Source organism: Nansenia antarctica (genome assembly GCF_963989245.1).
Source record: "Nansenia antarctica genome assembly, chromosome: 2".
Taxonomy (NCBI): Eukaryota; Metazoa; Chordata; class Actinopteri; order Argentiniformes; family Microstomatidae; genus Nansenia; species Nansenia antarctica.
Window position 1 is genome coordinate 18,949,023 of NC_137675.1, and position 19,198 is coordinate 18,968,220.

General features: G+C 41.5%; 3 protein-coding genes across 3 annotated transcripts; all 3 read right to left on the bottom strand.

Annotated features, from left to right (window-relative positions):
* Window positions 1–901: 901 nt before the first annotated feature.
* LOC308149904 (synaptonemal complex protein 2-like) lies at window positions 902–10,956 on the bottom strand (the record flags this gene model as incomplete). Its single annotated transcript, XM_080522784.1, has 13 exons — window positions 902–1,030; window positions 2,342–2,416; window positions 2,694–2,842; window positions 3,097–3,157; window positions 3,300–3,404; window positions 3,712–3,757; window positions 3,868–3,920; window positions 4,123–4,265; window positions 4,377–4,411; window positions 4,555–4,649; window positions 5,045–5,069; window positions 10,668–10,779; window positions 10,914–10,956. 13 exons carry the CDS (start codon window positions 10,954–10,956, stop codon window positions 902–904), a joined length of 1,071 nt encoding a protein of 356 aa, XP_080378910.1.
* A 1,815-nt stretch (window positions 10,957–12,771) lies between these two features.
* On the bottom strand, window positions 12,772–16,472 carry LOC308149906 (synaptonemal complex protein 2-like; the record flags this gene model as incomplete). The annotated part of the gene is made up of 11 exons (XM_080522785.1): window positions 12,772–12,939; window positions 13,217–13,365; window positions 13,610–13,670; window positions 13,813–13,917; window positions 14,225–14,377; window positions 14,580–14,722; window positions 14,834–14,868; window positions 15,012–15,106; window positions 15,502–15,526; window positions 16,142–16,260; window positions 16,443–16,472. The coding sequence occupies 11 exons, from the start codon at window positions 16,470–16,472 to the stop codon at window positions 12,772–12,774; spliced, it is 1,083 nt and encodes a 360-aa protein (XP_080378911.1).
* Window positions 16,473–17,990: 1,518 nt separating this feature from the next.
* LOC308149907 (protein phosphatase 1 regulatory subunit 3D-like) lies at window positions 17,991–18,911 on the bottom strand (the record flags this gene model as incomplete). The annotated part of the gene is made up of 1 exon (XM_080522786.1): window positions 17,991–18,911. The coding sequence occupies one exon, from the start codon at window positions 18,909–18,911 to the stop codon at window positions 17,991–17,993; it is 921 nt and encodes a 306-aa protein (XP_080378912.1).
* Between the last annotated feature and the right edge of the window lie 287 nt (window positions 18,912–19,198).

The window sequence follows — 19,198 nt, forward strand, 5'->3', positions numbered from 1 at the left end:
CAAGCACGTTGTGCCGACGCTGAACATCATAAATTAATAAAAACATTTTTATTTTATTTTTTAAATCTGCCTTCGAGCATTGTAACTGCCAATGGCCCCTGGTCATAGCATCGATTACATTTTCTTATGATGACTATTGGATAGACAAATGTATTTGTTAAATGCCCAAAACTTCAAAATGTAAATATTAAGTACCCAAGATGGACCATCATCAATGTGAAACACATAAAAACTCGCTCATAAACTGCAGGATTATAAAACAGAACATCCAACTCCTGCAGTCCGAGAATACATCTAGAGACTGTCTCAATCAGGTCTTTTTGGGGTAGCTGGTGACGAGGACAGGGTAGCTGTGCTCTCACTTAACACAAGCAGGCCTCCTTTGAAAGAGGCTCCTATTCTCGTTATTGAGCCATCAGCCATCAATAGGTCCAGCCACGGCCACGGTCCGATCCATCAGTCCAGTAATGACGGTGGCCAGACGTGGACAGATGGACAGACATGAGTAATCTACCGGCCGCCCCAGACAGACAGACCCACTTTCCCAGGTTATAAACGCATAATATGGAATTAACAGAATACCTCCAGGGATATGGAATTAGCAGGCCGCCTTTCTTTGTGCAAAGTGGCCCGGGGGCTGACTTGAGTGCAGGAGCGGGCTCGGTAAGACGAGTCCTCTGGGATCGCAGACGCGTCCTTGATGTCCAGGAGACTGCATGGAGCCCAGAGAGGGGCGATGGATCGGTTCCAAGAGGCCCCACTGTTTAGAGTAGGCAGACGGAGCGTCACCCTGCGAAGGCCCGTAAGTGATGGTGTTCTCTCTCGCCTCCTAGTTCCTCCTCTACTACACCCTCTCTGACTCGCTGGTGTGGTCTCCCTGTCCTCGTCCACCGCCGCACCACTAAGGCTCCCTGTAGTTCTTGGCGGTGGAGGCTGCAGCTCTCTGGGGCCTCCTGGCTGCTCTGTAGGTGCCTGCAGCCGGTCCGGACTTCTCTTTCTGCTCTACACTCGCCTTCACCCTCTGTCTCTTCTTATTACACAACAGTGACACATTGTGGACAACTGTGGCAATGCTCATTATACAGATGGCCTTACTGTTAAGGTTCAATTTCACACACATACACACACACACACACACACAAATGCACACACACACACACACACACACACACACACACACACACTGGCCCTCATCACTGGTCTTCACACACACACACACACACACACACACACACACACACACACACACACACAGGTTTTCATCTCTGGTCTTCACACACACACATACACACACACACACACACACTGGTCTTCACACACACACACACACTGGTCTTCACACACACACACACACACTGGTCTTCACACACACACACACACACACACACACACACACACACACAGGTCTTCATCTCTGGTCTTCACACACACACATACACACACACACACACACACACACTGGTCTTCACACACACACACACACACACACACACACACACACACACACACACACACACACACAGGTCTTCACACACACACACACACACACACAGGTCTTCATCATGCAAGCATGGCTGCCTCCCCCCCCCCCCCCCCCTCTGAAGGGCAGGGTGTTTTTCTGGAGCCTGAACCAGCGGTGTGCTGGGGGGTCAAGTATGGGCTGGGGGGGGCTCTTTAGAGAGGGCGGGGCCTCTTTAGAGAAAACGAAGCCGTAGGGGTGAATTGGGATTGGCCCTAGATCATTATAGAGTCACAAAACATATTCAATTACTAAAACACAATTTAGGGTGTTATGTTTTTTTCTTAAAATTAGAATTAAATTATCCATAAGTGCCAGAGTGGTCATTTACCTGTTGGGGTGCAGGATGGTGGGGTATCAGACAGGGAGCGCTGTTCCTCTGTCTCTCCACATCAACTACAGATGACACCTGACTCTCAGGAACAACAGTCTGTTGGGATAGTCTGTCAGTCACACTAAGAAACACTTCCAAGACAGTCATACAATCACGCAACAAATACAGTGCTGTATTTCTTGAATACTCATATAATTGATATCGGGATCAGAGAAAAAGTGACTTCTGTTATGTGTTTAACTATAATGAACTATATTAACTATAATGAAATAACTTTGCAGAAAGCTATGCCCTCCTCCTTTACTGACTTTTCCTAAATGTCTGTTTTTATTACACCTTATGTTGAAAGACAGTTTTTCCCGGGGCTTCTCGTGTTAAGGCCTGTTAACGGTCATTCAGCTGTAGGTATTACGTCTCTGCTTCTCTGAGGGTTGACAGTGGCTGTTGAGGGAGGTCATTAAGATTCTGGAGAGGAGGTCATTGCTTACCTGGGAGCTGCTTTCATCCATAATGATCTTTACTATGGTCTTCACTACAGAGGTTCCACTCTTGACCACAAATGGCTGATGGGGAGACAAGAAGGTTGAGTGTCCGAGGAGGGTTACCACTTAACAATGTAGGGTGGGTGGCACAGTGCAACATTGTATACCTACAGTACATGAAAGGATACAATATGCACAAAAAAACTGAATACGTTATATTAAGCTACCCCTTTTACTGACATGAATGATTACTATCATTCATGTCAGTAATAGGTAGTAGTCTTATATTCTAAGGTTTCTTTGTATGAGATGCATCAACCTGGACCAACTAGAGTGGTGTGTGTGAACAACCACCTACCTTGTTCTTGATGTGTCCATAGATGTTCCTGGTGGCCCGCAGGATGTCCAGGGAGGAGCTGAAGTGGATGGTGAGGTTGGAACCCTCCACTCCGCTCACATACAGAGGCTCAGACAGCTTCAGCCTCAGGACCCTCCTCGAGCCCTCCTCTGGAGAGGGAAAGCATGGACGCACGCACACACACACACACACACACACACACACACACACACACACAAAAAAAATAAGATTAGTTTGGGAAATGTCATTAGACACTTTCTTATGCAAATAACTTCCCCATACTCCCACATTCAACTTGAAAAGACACAAAGCATATCTTCTGAGAGGGCTTGCTAAAGCTTGTGAGGTGAAAGACAAAGTGTGTGAGTATGTGTGTGTCTCAGAGGAGGCTGTGTCTGTATACCTGTGACGGTATAACTGTGCACTTCGTTCTCTGGGATGCAGACCGTGTACCAATGACCCTCCTGGAAAACAGAAACATCACCGAATGCAAATACTGTTAAAAAAATGTATGACAATGTTTTCAGCCCTCCCAGTTCAATTTAGTCACACTAAATCTAATTTTACTGATTCATGAATTCTGTCATGGTGGTTTTAGCTGTGTACCAGTGTGTCTTCATCTGCGAGGGAGCAATAGAAGGAGATGCTCTGGCTTCCCAGGTTGAAGTCGATCCAGAACTCCTCCAGTTTCTCATCAGAGGGCATCAGCAACTGTGGGGAAAGTACTTTCAACCGACATTTGACATTCCCCAAAAGAGCAGGCTTAACTCACAATGTTTTCTCTGAGCTATATTTTCTAAAAGAGCGTGAGCTTTTCAATATATTGTCATACACTACCGTTTCCCAGTACATTACAATGATGGCAATTCCAAAATGTTCAACTTGAACACTGAAGTAACACCCAATACATAAATCTTGCATTCTAAACCTGTACTTTTACACTTCTTAAACCACAGACTGAACTCCTTCACATTCACCAGAGGGGTGATGTCTTGATTTGATATGAGGGGACACTCACCTCATTTTTGTCCAGAAACACCTCCAGACAAGGATAGGATAACACTCTGGGGGCAGAGAAAACAACTATGATATGTTGGATTTCACTGCACTGGAGCACATTAAAGAAAGTGTCTTGCAGAGCGACATGGAATCAAAAAACAATCTGTCTGTGTACCTCCTACCATCTCCCTGCATCCCATTCACCAGGTTCAGAAATGTTCGGCAGTCCTGTAAACATAGAAAGGTTGTGTATAAAGAAATATTCAAATGACTGTTATGACACACTGATTTTTAAATACTAATTAAACAAGTTTAAGTGTTAAATGGGAAATGTTTAAGCTTATGGAGAAGCCCCATGGAGCATCAAAACATACATCATTTACTGGAGAGTTATAGACTGAAATGGGTGGCTACAATGGTGAGGGTTTACCATCTCAAACTCAGACTCTTGAATCTTGGTAAAGGCACTAGCCACAAACTCCATAGTGAACCAGTGGTCAGCCAGCTCCTTCCTCTGAGTTCGAGTGGTCATCCTGCACAGAGCTTCCATAAGGGCAATCTGCAGGTCGTAATCTACACAAGAAAGAGAGAGAAATAGAGATGAAGATTAAGATGTGCCTTAAGCAGGTATAAGTTATGACTTATAAGACATGTCACTTATGGTTCCAAAATCAGACCGCATACCACCACCCTCCAGAATTCGACCAGCAAGCTTATTCCTATGGAAAAGACCAGACACACAAGTATTACTGAAATGAATACTGAATACTACTTTCTGGGGAGAACATTCACCCAGTAACTTTGTGTATATAAAAATCTACACAGAATTGAACGAGGCATGATGAGGGTATGCATCACATACATAACATCAGAGGTTTCCTGAGACGACAAGATCTTCTTTTCTTTCTTGAGTTCCACAGGGATCTTGTCCAGAATTACATTGAGTGTCCGAATAGCCTATGAGGAACATGGATTCAAAATAGAATACAGTGAGCTACTGTAATGCCGCCTCATTCGAATTCAGCTAAGAGAATTACAGTGCAGGAATGTCCAATTACCTCAATAATGCAAAAATGTATTACATAACATTAATTATGTTTATTGTTAATTGTGTTAGGGAAATCATTGTTCACAGAACTGTCCCTAACCTCTTTCTGGATCATAATGGGGACTTGTGGGTCTGCAGCCAGCTCACCAATGGGATGCAGTAAGGATTCAGTGACTTGATATGTTCCTATGTAAGGTACATTCATACATCGGAAACAGTTCAGAATTAAACCATAACCTCAAGCATACTTTGTAATAAGACACAGGTTAGTTAACAAGAACCTTTCAACTAAATGCACACATACCTTCTTTGCTTGTTTCATGAACGACCTATTAGAGGAAAAACACAGTTTAGAGATAAAAGGAGCAAGCAAGCAGTGTCGTGTAACTTTTATTTCCAAGTCATCATAGTTACAGATGTAGATCCACATGCACAAATGTTGACTGTACTGTATGTCACTGACTACATTTAAAATGTCAACAAGTTACTCACCATTAAGGAATCAAAGAAGTCCTCGGCAAGGTTCAGTAAAGTCTCATGTGTGCTTGGCTTGATCCACAATAGCCTTGCTTTCTCAAACCACTGAACCATGTGCACACAGACAGAACAAGACTCAGTCAATCATGACTCAAACAAAGATAATATCATATTGTATGATACACGGTTGCCATGGTGTCATTACTTAGATGAAAATACTTATCTTTTTGACAAGACCCTGAGATACCATCGCTGACAGGCCTTGAGCTCCAGCTAGGATAAGGTTCTTCCCGTATTTGTGAAGGATGCTGAATCCCAAACAAGCATGCTTGACATTCCTGCGATCTAATTCCTAAACATGACAGGAAACGTTCATTTCCCACAACATAGTGTAGCTTACAGTACCACACGACGACTGGATCAAGTGTACAGGGACAATACCAACCCTTTGAATGAGTTTGTCCAACTTGGTGGGGAACTGTTTTGAACATCTCCAAGTTCTCCCCTGATTGATGTCATCTTCTACGAAGTCCTTCAATGCTGGGAAATCGCGGTTGTTCAGTGCTGCATCAACTAGCTTCTCCAACTAAAAACAGGGTATAAACCATAGATTTACCTGTTTATGCCTATAGCTAAACTGAGGCCATAATGTTTACATGATTAGCTACATGGTAACTGTAGGCATATACTGAATGTATCTAGTAACACATTGCTGTAGCTATCACAGGGGTGCAAACTGGCAATGGTCCAAAAAGGTGACACTTTTTTTTTGCCCGTAGATGGTTAGCTCTATCATTAACAGTGGTCTAACAATGATGCGCGTGTAAGTAGCGATGGCCCTGACCTTAACACCCGCATAATTAATGTAAGCAACCTGTTCTCAAAATAATTATGCGGGTTCCCGCAGGTTTCAACAAGTTATATTTAAGACCTTTATAAGACCACTTTTAATAGATTTTAAGACCTATTGAGCAAGTATTGGTATTAGACTCACATTCGTTGATTCTTTTCATTAGCAATGCTGGGTGATCTGTTCTGTTGCATATAGAACAATGATAATGTAAGTTAGCCTACTCTATAAATGTCTTGATTCATTTCCATTGCTTCTCAACACATTACTAGATATAATAGCATAAATAACAGAATAAACTCAAACACTTACTTACACTGCATAGCCTACATACTGAGATATGGCACACACACACACACACACACACACACACACACTATATTTACTAAACCACACACACCGTTGCTACCACTGCAAGTTTGAAGAAATTCTAACTTCACATGCCTACAGTCGAATCGCCTCCTACGGCGATTATCGTATCGTGGCCTCTTGTCTTATCATTTCACATGGCAAAATATCGGGGTTTTGGGCGCAGCTTAACCAATGTCACACGAGCAATAAGTGTGCGATAAGTTTTGTTTTATATGTTGTCTCTCATCCGCATGCGTCGTATTCCCACGCAGTGGGTCTGGCGACAATAATACATTTTCCGGTCTGACTTTTTAAATAAAAATAAAATCGATTCTACGCAAGTCTAAAGCACACAGAAGCCATTAAAAAGGTTTATTTTGAAAGTCTCGCCCTGTGTCTGATCCTGATGTTATAGAAGCAGCGTAGCAGCAGGGTAAAAGCGAGGTAAAGGGGGACGCGAGACAGTCTCGGGCAGCGTTCGTAAATTCGCTCTGCGCAATAAATGGACCAAGTAATTTGCAGGCATGAAAACAGGTCGGGGTGAAAAAGGTGAGAAGGATATGAGACCCGGATCCTGCTAGGGCAGTCGGAGACTGAGAGTCAAAAAAGATTATTGGGGTACCAGAAAGAGACACATCATACTTGCGGGCTCACAAAAGCTCTCCCTCTCACGCTACCACTACCACTTAACACCTTCACCTCACGACCAGGAAGTACAGCACGCACCACAAGGGGTGTCACCAGAGGGGACTGCACCATCCCATTTAGGAGGAGTGCCTTTAGTCCAGGGGTCGGCAATAGGCGGCCCGCGGGCCATTGCTGGCCCATCACCAATAATATTTGGCCCAGCAGAATATTTGGAGAATCCACTTTTTTTTTTTTTTTTTTTTTTTTTTTTAACAATATCCGACCGACAGTCCCACATATAGCGCCTATGATGTCCGAATAGAGAATCTACCTCCACCTGAATAATGCTTATTGTACTTTTATCCATGTTGAGAGTGAATGACACAGGGACAGACAATCAGGCAGCGGGGTGCACCGAAGCGCACTGACGCTGAACCCCTCAGAGTGAATCATAAGTAGGTGGACAACGTGTAGTGCTGAAATAGCCGTGTGTGGTTTGAAAAAAATAACACCAGCTCAGTAAATAATTCAAATGTAATGTTTACGTATATGTGACTGCAACACACATATGAACAGTAACAAAGCAAATTCAGTTTAATATTCTGAAAAACATTGACAACAAAATCGGTGAAAAAAAGAAAAGAAAGAAAAGTAATCCGCTTATGCGAGGGGTGGTGGTGCATAGGCCTATGCTCCTGAAACGACAGAGCAAACACGCTATTAGGGATAATAATTACAATGAGCCATTCATTCAAAATATACAAAATACAATTAGGTTATTAAATACAATAACGACAGGCTTGGTACTCACTTAATGTGAAAAGTGGCATCTCCCATCGGTCAGTATTTGCTTGATATCTGGTTATATGGACGTCACTTTAATCCGCAGGCAGTTCTCAAGTTTTTTTTTGCATCAATCGATTCCTCTCGTGCGTCTTTATCACATTCATTGAGGAAAAGGACGACTCGCATGTATAGAAAGGGAACATTGTGAGCACGGAAGATGTGAGTCTCACAACGGCTTTGCGTTGATGAAACCAGGTAGGATGAACATTATAGTTCGCTGTCCATTCCTCTTTAAATGCCCTGTTTTCACCGTCAACTTTCCTCTTTACACCTTTGGAGAGTGACATGATGTTTCTCTTGCTAGTTAGCAGGTTAAATGTTTGGCTAACTTCACCCGGCACGCAAACAACCAATCCAATAATAATGTGACCTTGTCTGGGAGGAGGGGGGAATCATTCAGAATGAAAGTATGTTAAATAATTATTAGAATAAGCTAGGCTGCGCTACATCGTCAGTCCACACATTTATTATTCAAAACTATGGAAAAGGGTGAAACTACGTTTCAACGTTGTTGAGAATCACAACACAAACTTGCTAGTCAAGCCAAAATACTGCAACGTAATGGATTGGACTGCTACCTAGTTAACTACAACACTACTTTACATTGTTACCTAGTTAACTACAACACTACTTTACATTGTTACCTAGTTAACTACAACACTACTTTACATTGTTACCTAGTTAACTACAACACTACTTTACATTGTTACCTAGTTAACTACAACACTACTTTACATTGTTACCTAGTTAACTAGAACACAACTTTACATTGTTACCTAGTTAACTAGAACACTACTTTACATTGTTACCTAGTTAACTACAACACTACTTTACATTGTTACCTAGTTAACTACAACACTACTTTACATTGTTACCTAGTTAACTACAACACTACTTTACATTGTTACCTAGTTAACTAGAACACTACTTTACATTGTTACCTAGTTAACTACAACACTACTTTACATTGTTACCTAGTTAACTACAACACTACTTTACATTGTTAGCAGGCTCACAAAACAAGCTGTGTTAGTTGACTAGCGATGTGTACATTTTTCGAAAGAAAAGTCAAAGCATTAGAATGTGTCACATTTTTTAACAATCAATTACTTATGAATGAATTAATGGAATGAATGAATGGTCTTTATTGTCATTGCTACAGTACAGGTACCAAACAACGAAATTTAGGAGGGGTGGCTCCCCTGGTGTTAGGAAAAAAAAAAAAAAAAAAAAAAAGTTCGGGCCCGCCATCTAGTGGCTCAAAAAAAAATTGGCCCGAGGCCAAACCTAATTGCCGACCCCTGCTTTAGTCAGTCTGCCTGGTCAGTTATGCCTGGTCTGAGGGGCACGTGAATGGAACCTGATTCCAGGGCACCTTAAAGAATTAGGCACCTTTAAATCATTTAGAAAGCACCTAAAACAGTGGATGATCAACACACACACCTGCCAACATTGAAATGTCCTGTCCTATACCTGTATGTCATGTGTACCGCCTGTCTGTGTACCGCCTAACATGTCTTACCTGTACAGTCTGTGTGCTTGTTTTTAGTCTGCTTACCGTGCGTATATGTTGCTTGCTTTTAGTCTGCTTACCGAATATGTACCCTCCCTTTAACCGCCTAGGATTAATGTATGCTCTTTTAACCCCCTATGTTATGCCCTTAAGCTAAATGCTTGTCCTGTCTACTTTTTTGTGCCTAGGTCTACCTACATTTTATCTTTTAAATGTACTTTTTTCCTCCAGGGAGCCGTATACAACATCATGGCATAGGGACTGCGGATGAAAACTAGCTTTCGGGCTAACTCTGGCGTATTTACAATTTATTTTTGTTTTATTAATATGCACTGTCCCTTGAATAAATCAATGAATCTGAATCTGAATCCCTCACTCACACACACACACACTCCAATAGGCTACGAGACCAGTGGCGTCATTTCAGCAAAAGCCACGATATGGCATGGTACCGAATGGGGGGGTAGAGGTGGATTTTTTTCCTCCAAATCAGTTATGCAATAGTCAATTTTAGTGAGTTGTTTCTGTACAAAAACTACGAAAATATGAATGTATAATTAAGTGCAAATAAAGTATCTTTACATGTTCACATGTAAACATACACATATGTTGTATAAGAAACTAGACTGACAACTTCTCATGAAATGCGCAACAGTGCAGCTTTAATATAAGCTAGTACAGTGTTTCCCAAACTGTGGGGCGTGGGGGGTACTGCAGGGGGGGCGCGATTTTTTTTATTTTTATATATATATATATTTGATGACGCCCTTAGTCTGTGTACTACGGTAGCAGTCGCACTGTTATTCTGTTCTTGTATGAACTTACATACTGTATTCATTACAGTAATTGTCACTCAATATTTAATTTAATGTTTTCTTGTGCTACCCGAATTAAGAAATGATTAGGATATGGGATTAAAGGGACCGGCGACGGGCTAAAAGAGAAATCCAAATGTCCCGCTAAATTCGGACCAATCACAAAACTGTTTTGAAAGCGCGCCTGTTGAGAGCGATTCAGTCTCGATTGCAGTGCGAACACAAACGACGAGGTTAATTGCAACATTGTAACATATTGTAAATAATCAAAGGAAAAAAACAGACAGATATCTCAACGCCAATGCAGTTGTAGTCCAAAAGAGAAACAATTTTGGAGGGAGAGATCACAGAAGATACACAAGACCTCATAACTGTCAAGATTTTAGATTTTAGAATGTTAAGATTTTAGAATGTTAAGATGATAAAAAAAACCTTAGATCCACGGCGCCTTTCGGTCTTGTAATCGGGGGTGCTGCACTGTTTCTCTACTCTCTCAGGCTCAGCTTCCTTCTCACGGCTCTTCTTTGGACGGTACGTGATCTCCAACGAGGAGTTCTTGTCTAAACAACGGCAATAACAAAGTCTCAGGGATGTGACAAGTGTTCACCTTGAAAGTCGGAAAATCACACTGCATTCACAAAAAGATGCTATCATATTCTAACTAGGGTGGAAAATAAAGCCATTAGACCCTCACCTCGGCATTTCATGCAGTACCACTCCCTGATTGCCTTGGCCATCTTCTCTGTGACATTGATGCAGTGACCATGAAACCACTCGTTGCAGTTGTCACAGGCACTAAGCAAAAAAAACAGATATGTTGTGAGCCTTATGACACCTTCATCACAATGTTTGATAATCACATGTTATGACTTGGCTAGCAAACTCACATCATGAAGCAGTTGCTGTCCGGTTTTCTGCAAATGCAGTACAATGGTGCGTTTTTAGAACGTTTTTTAGCCCAGGCCTGAAAGACACAATGAACAATGAGGAAGGAGGAAAATAATACAATCTTTATCAGAAAACGATGTATCCACTCACTGCAAAGTAAGTGGCTTTGGATAAAAGTGTGAACTAAATGGCATATACAGTCATGCGAAAAAAATGTAGGACATCCCATGAAATATTTTGTTATTTTTTAAAGAAATAAGGACATATCAATATTTGGTGTTCTTTCAAGCAACGTCTAGAGATAAAGGTGATGTAATTGAACCAAGAACAATGACAATTTTATTGTTACTGTTATCATTTATTTAACAACATATGAACAAAGCTGCCAATTCCTACTGAGGAAAAAGTCACGGCCCCAATAGCCTTTGGCTGAAGTAACATAAAAAAAAATCAGTCCTTCGTCACTTACATCGTCGTCCTCGATGAAACTTTTAGGTGGATTGGTTACCCTAGCCTAGATGGTCTTTGTGACATTTCACAATCACAAACATATATGTACAGAAACTCACTAAAGTATAAAACACTGCTAAAATACTGCTTCTCTTCAAATCACTCCATGACACTTTGAGGTCAGTGCATTTGTTTTTTTGGTGAACTACCGTAATAACCCTAAACCCTAGAGAGTGCAACTTCTGTGCTTTCAGAAACTGTTGTATTTTTTTCGATTGCACATAGAGTTCAAGAATTACGATAGTTTGAACGAACCCTGTAAATTCCTGTTGAGAAGTTATCGCAACATAGAAATAACTTCTATGTTATTTTATTTGATTACTTCTTATGTTTCTACTTCCATCTTAAGAACTTTTTAAGACGTTTTATTTCAACTGCAGCAGAGTTTAGCAGACAGGAAGATGTTAGCTTGGGCATCATGTGACTTGGATGAGATGCGATGTAGACCCCCCCCCCCCTCCCCAAACTTTTTTTTTGCAGATCTGCATGATTCACGTAGGTCACCTATTTTGAGGTAAAAACGGCGAATTTCACCTAAAGGTGACAAGTTTGCACCAGTGTATCATCAGTTGTGGTGCAAACGCGCAAAACGAAGCCATAGGGGTGAAAACGAAGCCGTAGGGGTGAATTGGGATTGGCCCTAGATCATTATAGAGTCACAAAACATATTCAATTACTAAAACACAATTTAGGGTGTTATGTTTTTTTCTTAAAATTAGAATTAAATTATCCATAAGTGCCAGAGTGGTCATTTACCTGTTGGGGTGCAGGATGGTGGGGTATCAGACAGGGAGCGCTGTTCCTCTGTCTCTCCACATCAACTACAGATGACACCTGACTCTCAGGAACAACAGTCTGTTGGGATAGTCTGTCAGTCACACTAAGAAACACTTCCAAGACAGTCATACAATCACGCAACAAATACAGTGCTGTATTTCTTGAATACTCATATAATTGATATCGGGATCAGAGAAAAAGTGACTTCTGTTATGTGTTTAACTATAATGAACTATATTAACTATAATGAAATAACTTTGCAGAAAGCTATGCCCTCCTCCTTTACTGACTTTTCCTAAATGTCTGTTTTTAGCACACCTTATGTTGAAAGACAGTTTTTCCCGGGGCTTCTCGTGTTAAGGCCTGTTAACGGTCATTCAGCTGTAGGTATTACGTCTCTGCTTCTCTGAGGGTTGACAGTGGCTGTTGAGGGAGGTCATTAAGATTCTGGAGAGGAGGTCATTGCTTACCTGGGAGCTGCTTTCATCCATAATGATCTTTACTATGGTCTTCACTACAGAGGTTCCACTCTTGACCACAAATGGCTGATGGGGAGACAAGAAGGTTGAGTGTCCGAGGAGGGTTACCACTTAACAATGTAGGGTGGGTGGCACAGTGCAACATTGTATACCTACAGTACATGAAAGGATACAATATGCACAAAAAAACTGAATACGTTATATTAAGCTACCCCTTTTACTGACATGAATGATTACTATCATTCATGTCAGTAATAGGTAGAAGTCTTATATTCTAAGGTTTCTTTGTATGAGATGCATCAACCTGGACCAACTAGAGTGGTGTGTGTGAACAACCACCTACCTTGTTCTTGATGTGTCCATAGATGTTCCTGGTGGCCCGCAGGATGTCCAGGGAGGAGCTGAAGTGGATGGTGAGGTTGGAACCCTCCACTCCGCTCACATACAGAGGCTCAGACAGCTTCAGCCTCAGGACCCTCCTCGAGCCCTCCTCTGGAGAGGGAAAGCATGGACCCACGCACACACACACACACACACACACACACACACACAAAAAATAAGATTAGTTTGGGAAATGTCATTAGACACTTTCTTATGCAAATAACTTCCCCATACTCCCACATTCAACTTGAAAAGACACAAAGCATATCTTCTGAGAGGGCTTGCTAAAGCTTGTGAGGTGAAAGACAAAGTGTGTGAGTATGTGTGTGTCTCAGAGGAGGCTGTGTCTGTATACCTGTGACGGTATAACTGTGCACTTCGTTCTCTGGGATGCAGACCGTGTCCCAATAACCCTCCTGGAAAACAGAAACATCACCGAATGCAAATACTGTTAAAAAAATGTATGACAATGTTTTCAGCCCTCCCTGTTCAATTTAGTCACACTAAATCTAATTTTACTGATTCATGAATTCTGTCATGGTGGTTTTAGCTGTGTACCAGTGTGTCTTCATCTGCGAGGGAGCAATAGAAGGAGATGCTCTGGCTTCCCAGGTTGAAGTCGATCCAGAACTCCTCCAGTTTCTCATCAGAAGGCATCAGCAACTGTGGGGAAAGTACTTTCAACCGACATTTGACATTCCCCAAAAGAGCAGGCTTAACTCACAATGTTTTCTCTGAGCTATATTTTCTAAAAGAGCGTGAGCTTTTCAATATATTGTCATACACTACCGTTTCCCAGTACATTACAATGATGGCAATTCCAAAATGTTCAACTTGAACACTGAAGTAACACCCAATACATAAATCTTGCATTCTAAACCTGTACTTTTACACTTCTTAAACCACAGACTGAACTCCTTCACATTCACCAGAGGGGTGATGTCTTGATTTGATATGAGGGGACACTCACCTCATTTTTGTCCAGAAACACCTCCAGACAAGGATAGGATAACACTCTGGGGGCAGAGAAAACAACTATGATATGTCTGTCTCTCAATCTGTCTGTGTACCTCCTACCATCTCCCTGCATCCCATTCACCAGGTTCAGAAATTTTCGGCAGTCCTGTAAACATAGAAAGGTTGTGTATAAAGAAATATTCAAATGACTGTTATGACACACTGATTTTTAAATACTAATTAAACAAGTTTAAGTGTTAAATGGGAAATGTTTAAGCTTATGGAGAAGCCCCATGGAGCATCAAAACATACATCATTTACTGGAGAGTTATAGACTGAAATGGGTGGCTACAATGGTGAGGGTTTACCGTCTCAAACTCAGACTCTTGAATCTTGGTAAAGGCACTAGCCACAAACTCCATAGTGAACCAGTGGTCAGCCAGCTCCTTCCTCTGAGTTCGAGTGGTCATCCTGCACAGAGCTTCCATAAGGGCAATCTGCAGGTTGAAATCTACACAAGAAAGAGAGAGAAATAGAGATGAAGATTAAGATGTGCCTTAAGCAGGTATAAGTTATGACTTATAAGACATGTCACTTATGGTTCCAAAATCAGACCGCATACCACCACCCTCCAGAATTCGACCAGCAAGCTTATTCCTATGGAAAAGACCAAACACACAAGCATTACTGAAATGAATACTGAATACTACTTTCTGGGGAGAACATTCACCCAGTAACTTTGTGTATATAAAAATCTACACAGAATTGAACGAGGCATGATGAGGGTATGCATCACATACATAACATCAGAGGTTTCCTGAGACGACAAGATCTTCTTTTCTTTCTTGAGTTCCACAGGGATCTTGCGCAGAATTACATTGAGTGTCCGAATAGCCTATGAGGAACATGGATTCAAAATAGAATACAGTGAGCTACTGTAATGCCGCCTCATTCGAATTCAGCTAAGAGAATTACAGTGCAGGAATGTCCAATTACCTCAATAATGCAAAAATGTATTACATAACATTAATTATGTTTATTGTTAATTGTGTTAGGGAAATCATTGTTCACAGAACTGTCCCTAACCTCTTTCTGGATCATAATGGGGACTTGTGGGTCTGCAGCCAGCTCACCAATGGGATGCAGTAAGGATTCAGTGACTTGATATGTTCCTATGTAAGGTACATTCATACATCGGAAACAGTTCAGAATTAAACCATAACCTCAAGCATACTTTGTAATAAGACACAGGTTAGTTAACAAGAACCTTTCAACTAAATGCACACATACCTTCTTTGCTTGTTTCATGAACGACCTATTAGAGGAAAAACACAGTTTAGAGATAAAAGGAGCAAGCAAGCAGTGTCGTGTAACTTTTATTTCCAAGTCATCATAGTTACAGATGCAGATCCACATGCACAAATGTTGACTGTACTGTATGTCACTGACTACATTTAAAATGTCAACAAGTTACTCACCCTTAAGGAATCAAAGAAGTCCTCTGCAAGGTTCAGTAAAGTCTCATGTGTGCTTGGCTTGATCCACAATAGCCTTGCTTTCTCAAACCACTGAACCATGTGCACACAGACAGAACAAGACTCAGTCAATCATGACTCAAACAAAGATAATATCATATTGTATGATACACGGTTGCCATGGTGTCATTACTTAGATGAAAATACTTATCTTTTTGACAAGACCCTGAGATACCATCGCTGACAGGCCTTGAGCTCCAGCTAGGATAAGGTTCTTCCCGTATTTGTGAAGGATGCTGAATCCCAAACAAGCATGCTTGACATTCCTGCGATCTAATTCCTAAACATGACAGGAAACGTTCATTTCCCACAACATAGTGTAGCTTACAGTACCACACGACGACAGGATCAAGTGTACAGGGACAATACCAACCCTTTGAATGAGTTTGTCCAACTTGGTGGGGAACTGTTTTGAACATCTCCAAGTTCTCCCCTGATTGATGTCATCTTCTACGAAGTCCTTCAATGCTGGGAAATCGCTGTTCTTCAGTGCTGCATCAACTAGCTTCTCCAACTAAAAACAGGGTATAAACCATAGATTTACCTGTTTATGCCTATAGCTAAACTGAGGCCATAATGTTTACATGATTAGCTACATGGTAACTGTAGGCATATACTGAATGTATCTAGTAACACATTGCTGTAGCTATCATCAGTTGTGGTGGTAAGCATAGAGATGGAACAATCTGTTCTCACCTGTTGATCCTGACTCTGACGCGACGCCATCATTCATCTGCAAAAAAAAAAAAAAAAAAAACTTTCCTCTCAGGAAAATCGAAAAAATGCTAGTAAGTCTGCAAAGAACCAACAAGGAAACATGTATATCTTCCTGTAAAAGTGTGCTAGCTACATACTTGGCGTTAGCATCCTATTACCAACTGAGGAGACATGAAACGCGATACAACGACACACACACAAAAAGAGACGTCTGTGTTAGCAGGCTAAGGTTAGCTAGCAGCTAGCTGATTCAGATCATTTGAAACAAACTTCTTCTCCATTTAACATCGACTTCAAAGTTCACTTGGCTAGTAATAGACGTATCATACAACTTTTGACTAGCGCAAACATTACATTATCGTCCAAATAGACACGTTATGTTATTTCGGTGTATTGTCAAATAGCTGTCCGTTTCTCCTCAGTCAGGAAGGCGCGGAGGGCGCGCGACATCTTCTGGCCAGTGAGTGTGCGCGCGTTTTTAGGTCGCTTGCGTTCCATGATTTGTTGTTATGGAAACATTTTACACGTGAAGTATTAATACTCCATTAATTAAATCGTGAACTAATAACGTATTACAATATTTCAATACAATTGGTTGGAATATGATCAATGTGCTTTAATTTAAAAGAACAAGAACAAACGTGAATTATGCATACAGGTATTGTGATATCCTGGTTAGACTACCTGTAGTACCACCCCACGCCAGTAGGGGACCACCAGATGTATTGGGCTTGAGTTACCTGTTGAATAGCTGGGGTCCCAGATTAAGCTAGCAAGTGACCAGAGGACCACGTTGTTACTTACCGTTCTACAATAAATGGTTAACTTGAATCCTGGATGGCATTCCCATTATTCATAAGTTAGGTTACCACAGGTATAAACAACTATGAACACATAACCACAATGTCTCCTCGGCTTCATTAGTGTTTTGCTAAACATTTGATAAAAGAAGGCCTACTTATCTTAGAAATGTGCATGAATGTAATATTTGCCTTCAAAACAACCTTGCGACCAGTTACTCACAGAGTAGGCCTAAGGCCTTTTACTTGAAATATGGATCTGGATTTTGTATTCCACACACCCACCCTGTTGTGGATAATTGTTCCTGTTTCTCGCTGAGTAAGTTTGATTTAACCAAGAGCCGAGTTAGGTAGGCCTGTTACAAAAACATAAAACACCCACAATGTAGAAAACATACTAGGGAAAGAAGTGCATTATTCAGTTGGAAATTATCAGGAATTTCACAGAGAAATGTGTGATATTCAGTGCATAAAGTGGAGTCTTCTCCCCAAAGTGTCTACTGCATTTTCTAAAAAAAAATAAAAAAAATACCCTTCAATATCAATATTAGATGTGCTCTGTTAAGTATATTAAAGAATGGCACTAATAGTCACACATGCCAATGTTGCTCCTTCAGTATAAAGTGGTATTCAACCAGATATCTGCTATAACGAACACAGTATTATCAGAAGAATGCTAGCTGCAGGTTCTCATGACTTGTCAGGAAGTGCTCCCTTCTTTATCATCTTAAATAAAGTGCACCATGCTGTCCTCACACTCCTTAGGCACGGTCAGCTTGTAGTTATGGCAGACCAATTTATAATTCTGCCAGTCATTGTTGTCCCAGTACTCTGTCCCAGAGGTTTGGTATCGGATTGCAAACTCCAATACAGCTCCTGGTTTCAGGAATGGGGGAACAGGAAGGTGGAAGCGAAAAGTATCACAACTGAGCTGACCCTCTATTCCGTCCCAGGCCTTGGCGATGGTGGAGACCCAAGAGGCCTTGGTTACCGTGCAGCTCTTCCAATCTGTAAAGGAGTAGTGTACGCTGACATCTTTCTCAAAGTCAATGTTGAGGACCTGGGTTATTCCAATGATGCCCAGCTCAAAGCACAAGACTCTCTCCAGACACACTCTCTGGTGGCACAGGCGATTAAGGAAATCAAGCTGATCACCAGGTTGTTGAAGGAACACTGGTCTAAAATATGGCAATGAGATCTCCAAGTTCTTGCCCCCAGCCAACTCTGCACCCATCAAAAGCCTGAAGGTAACATGTTGTGGCACAAATGGATCTTCTCCGGTTTTGAAAATGTTCACATCCTCAAGGTCCAGCCCCAGAGAGTCCACAAAACGTACCCCAACGCTACGGGAGTGCCTCTTCCGCTCTGAGGTGGAGGGTAGAGAACGTGAGCGTCTTCTGATGATGGGTTTGGGCATGGGCTCACAGGACAGACCCTTGTTGAACTGTAGTTCATTGGGTGGAGGGGCCCTTGGGCTCGGGGGGCGAATTCGAACAGGCTTTCTCTCTGTATCAGGTTTTTGCCTGAGCATTTCAGTCAGATTGAGCATAAGGTGTGACCTGGGGACGTTGCTTGTGGCTTTAGAGAATGGCAGCTCTGTCTTCCTAGATGGACTCCCCTCCTGCCAATGTCCAATAGATCTATCCATGATCTGGTATGGCTGAGGTTCTGCACACCTTGTAGAAAAGGGTAATTAAAAAGAAATTGATGAGTATACTCAAGTATATTTTATGCAAAAAAAAGTAGTGTGCAATTATTTATTTTTTACTCAGTGTTCAAAGTAATTGTATCCTTTTTGTTTGGGGTGAAACTAACTGAAATGAATCACGGATGGCGGTTACATGTACTGTCGTGCATCAATAAAATAGTGTCTAACTGCAATGTCTTCATTGTAAAATAAAGGATCCTTTCTATCAGAATGTTTAGGTATTTGAC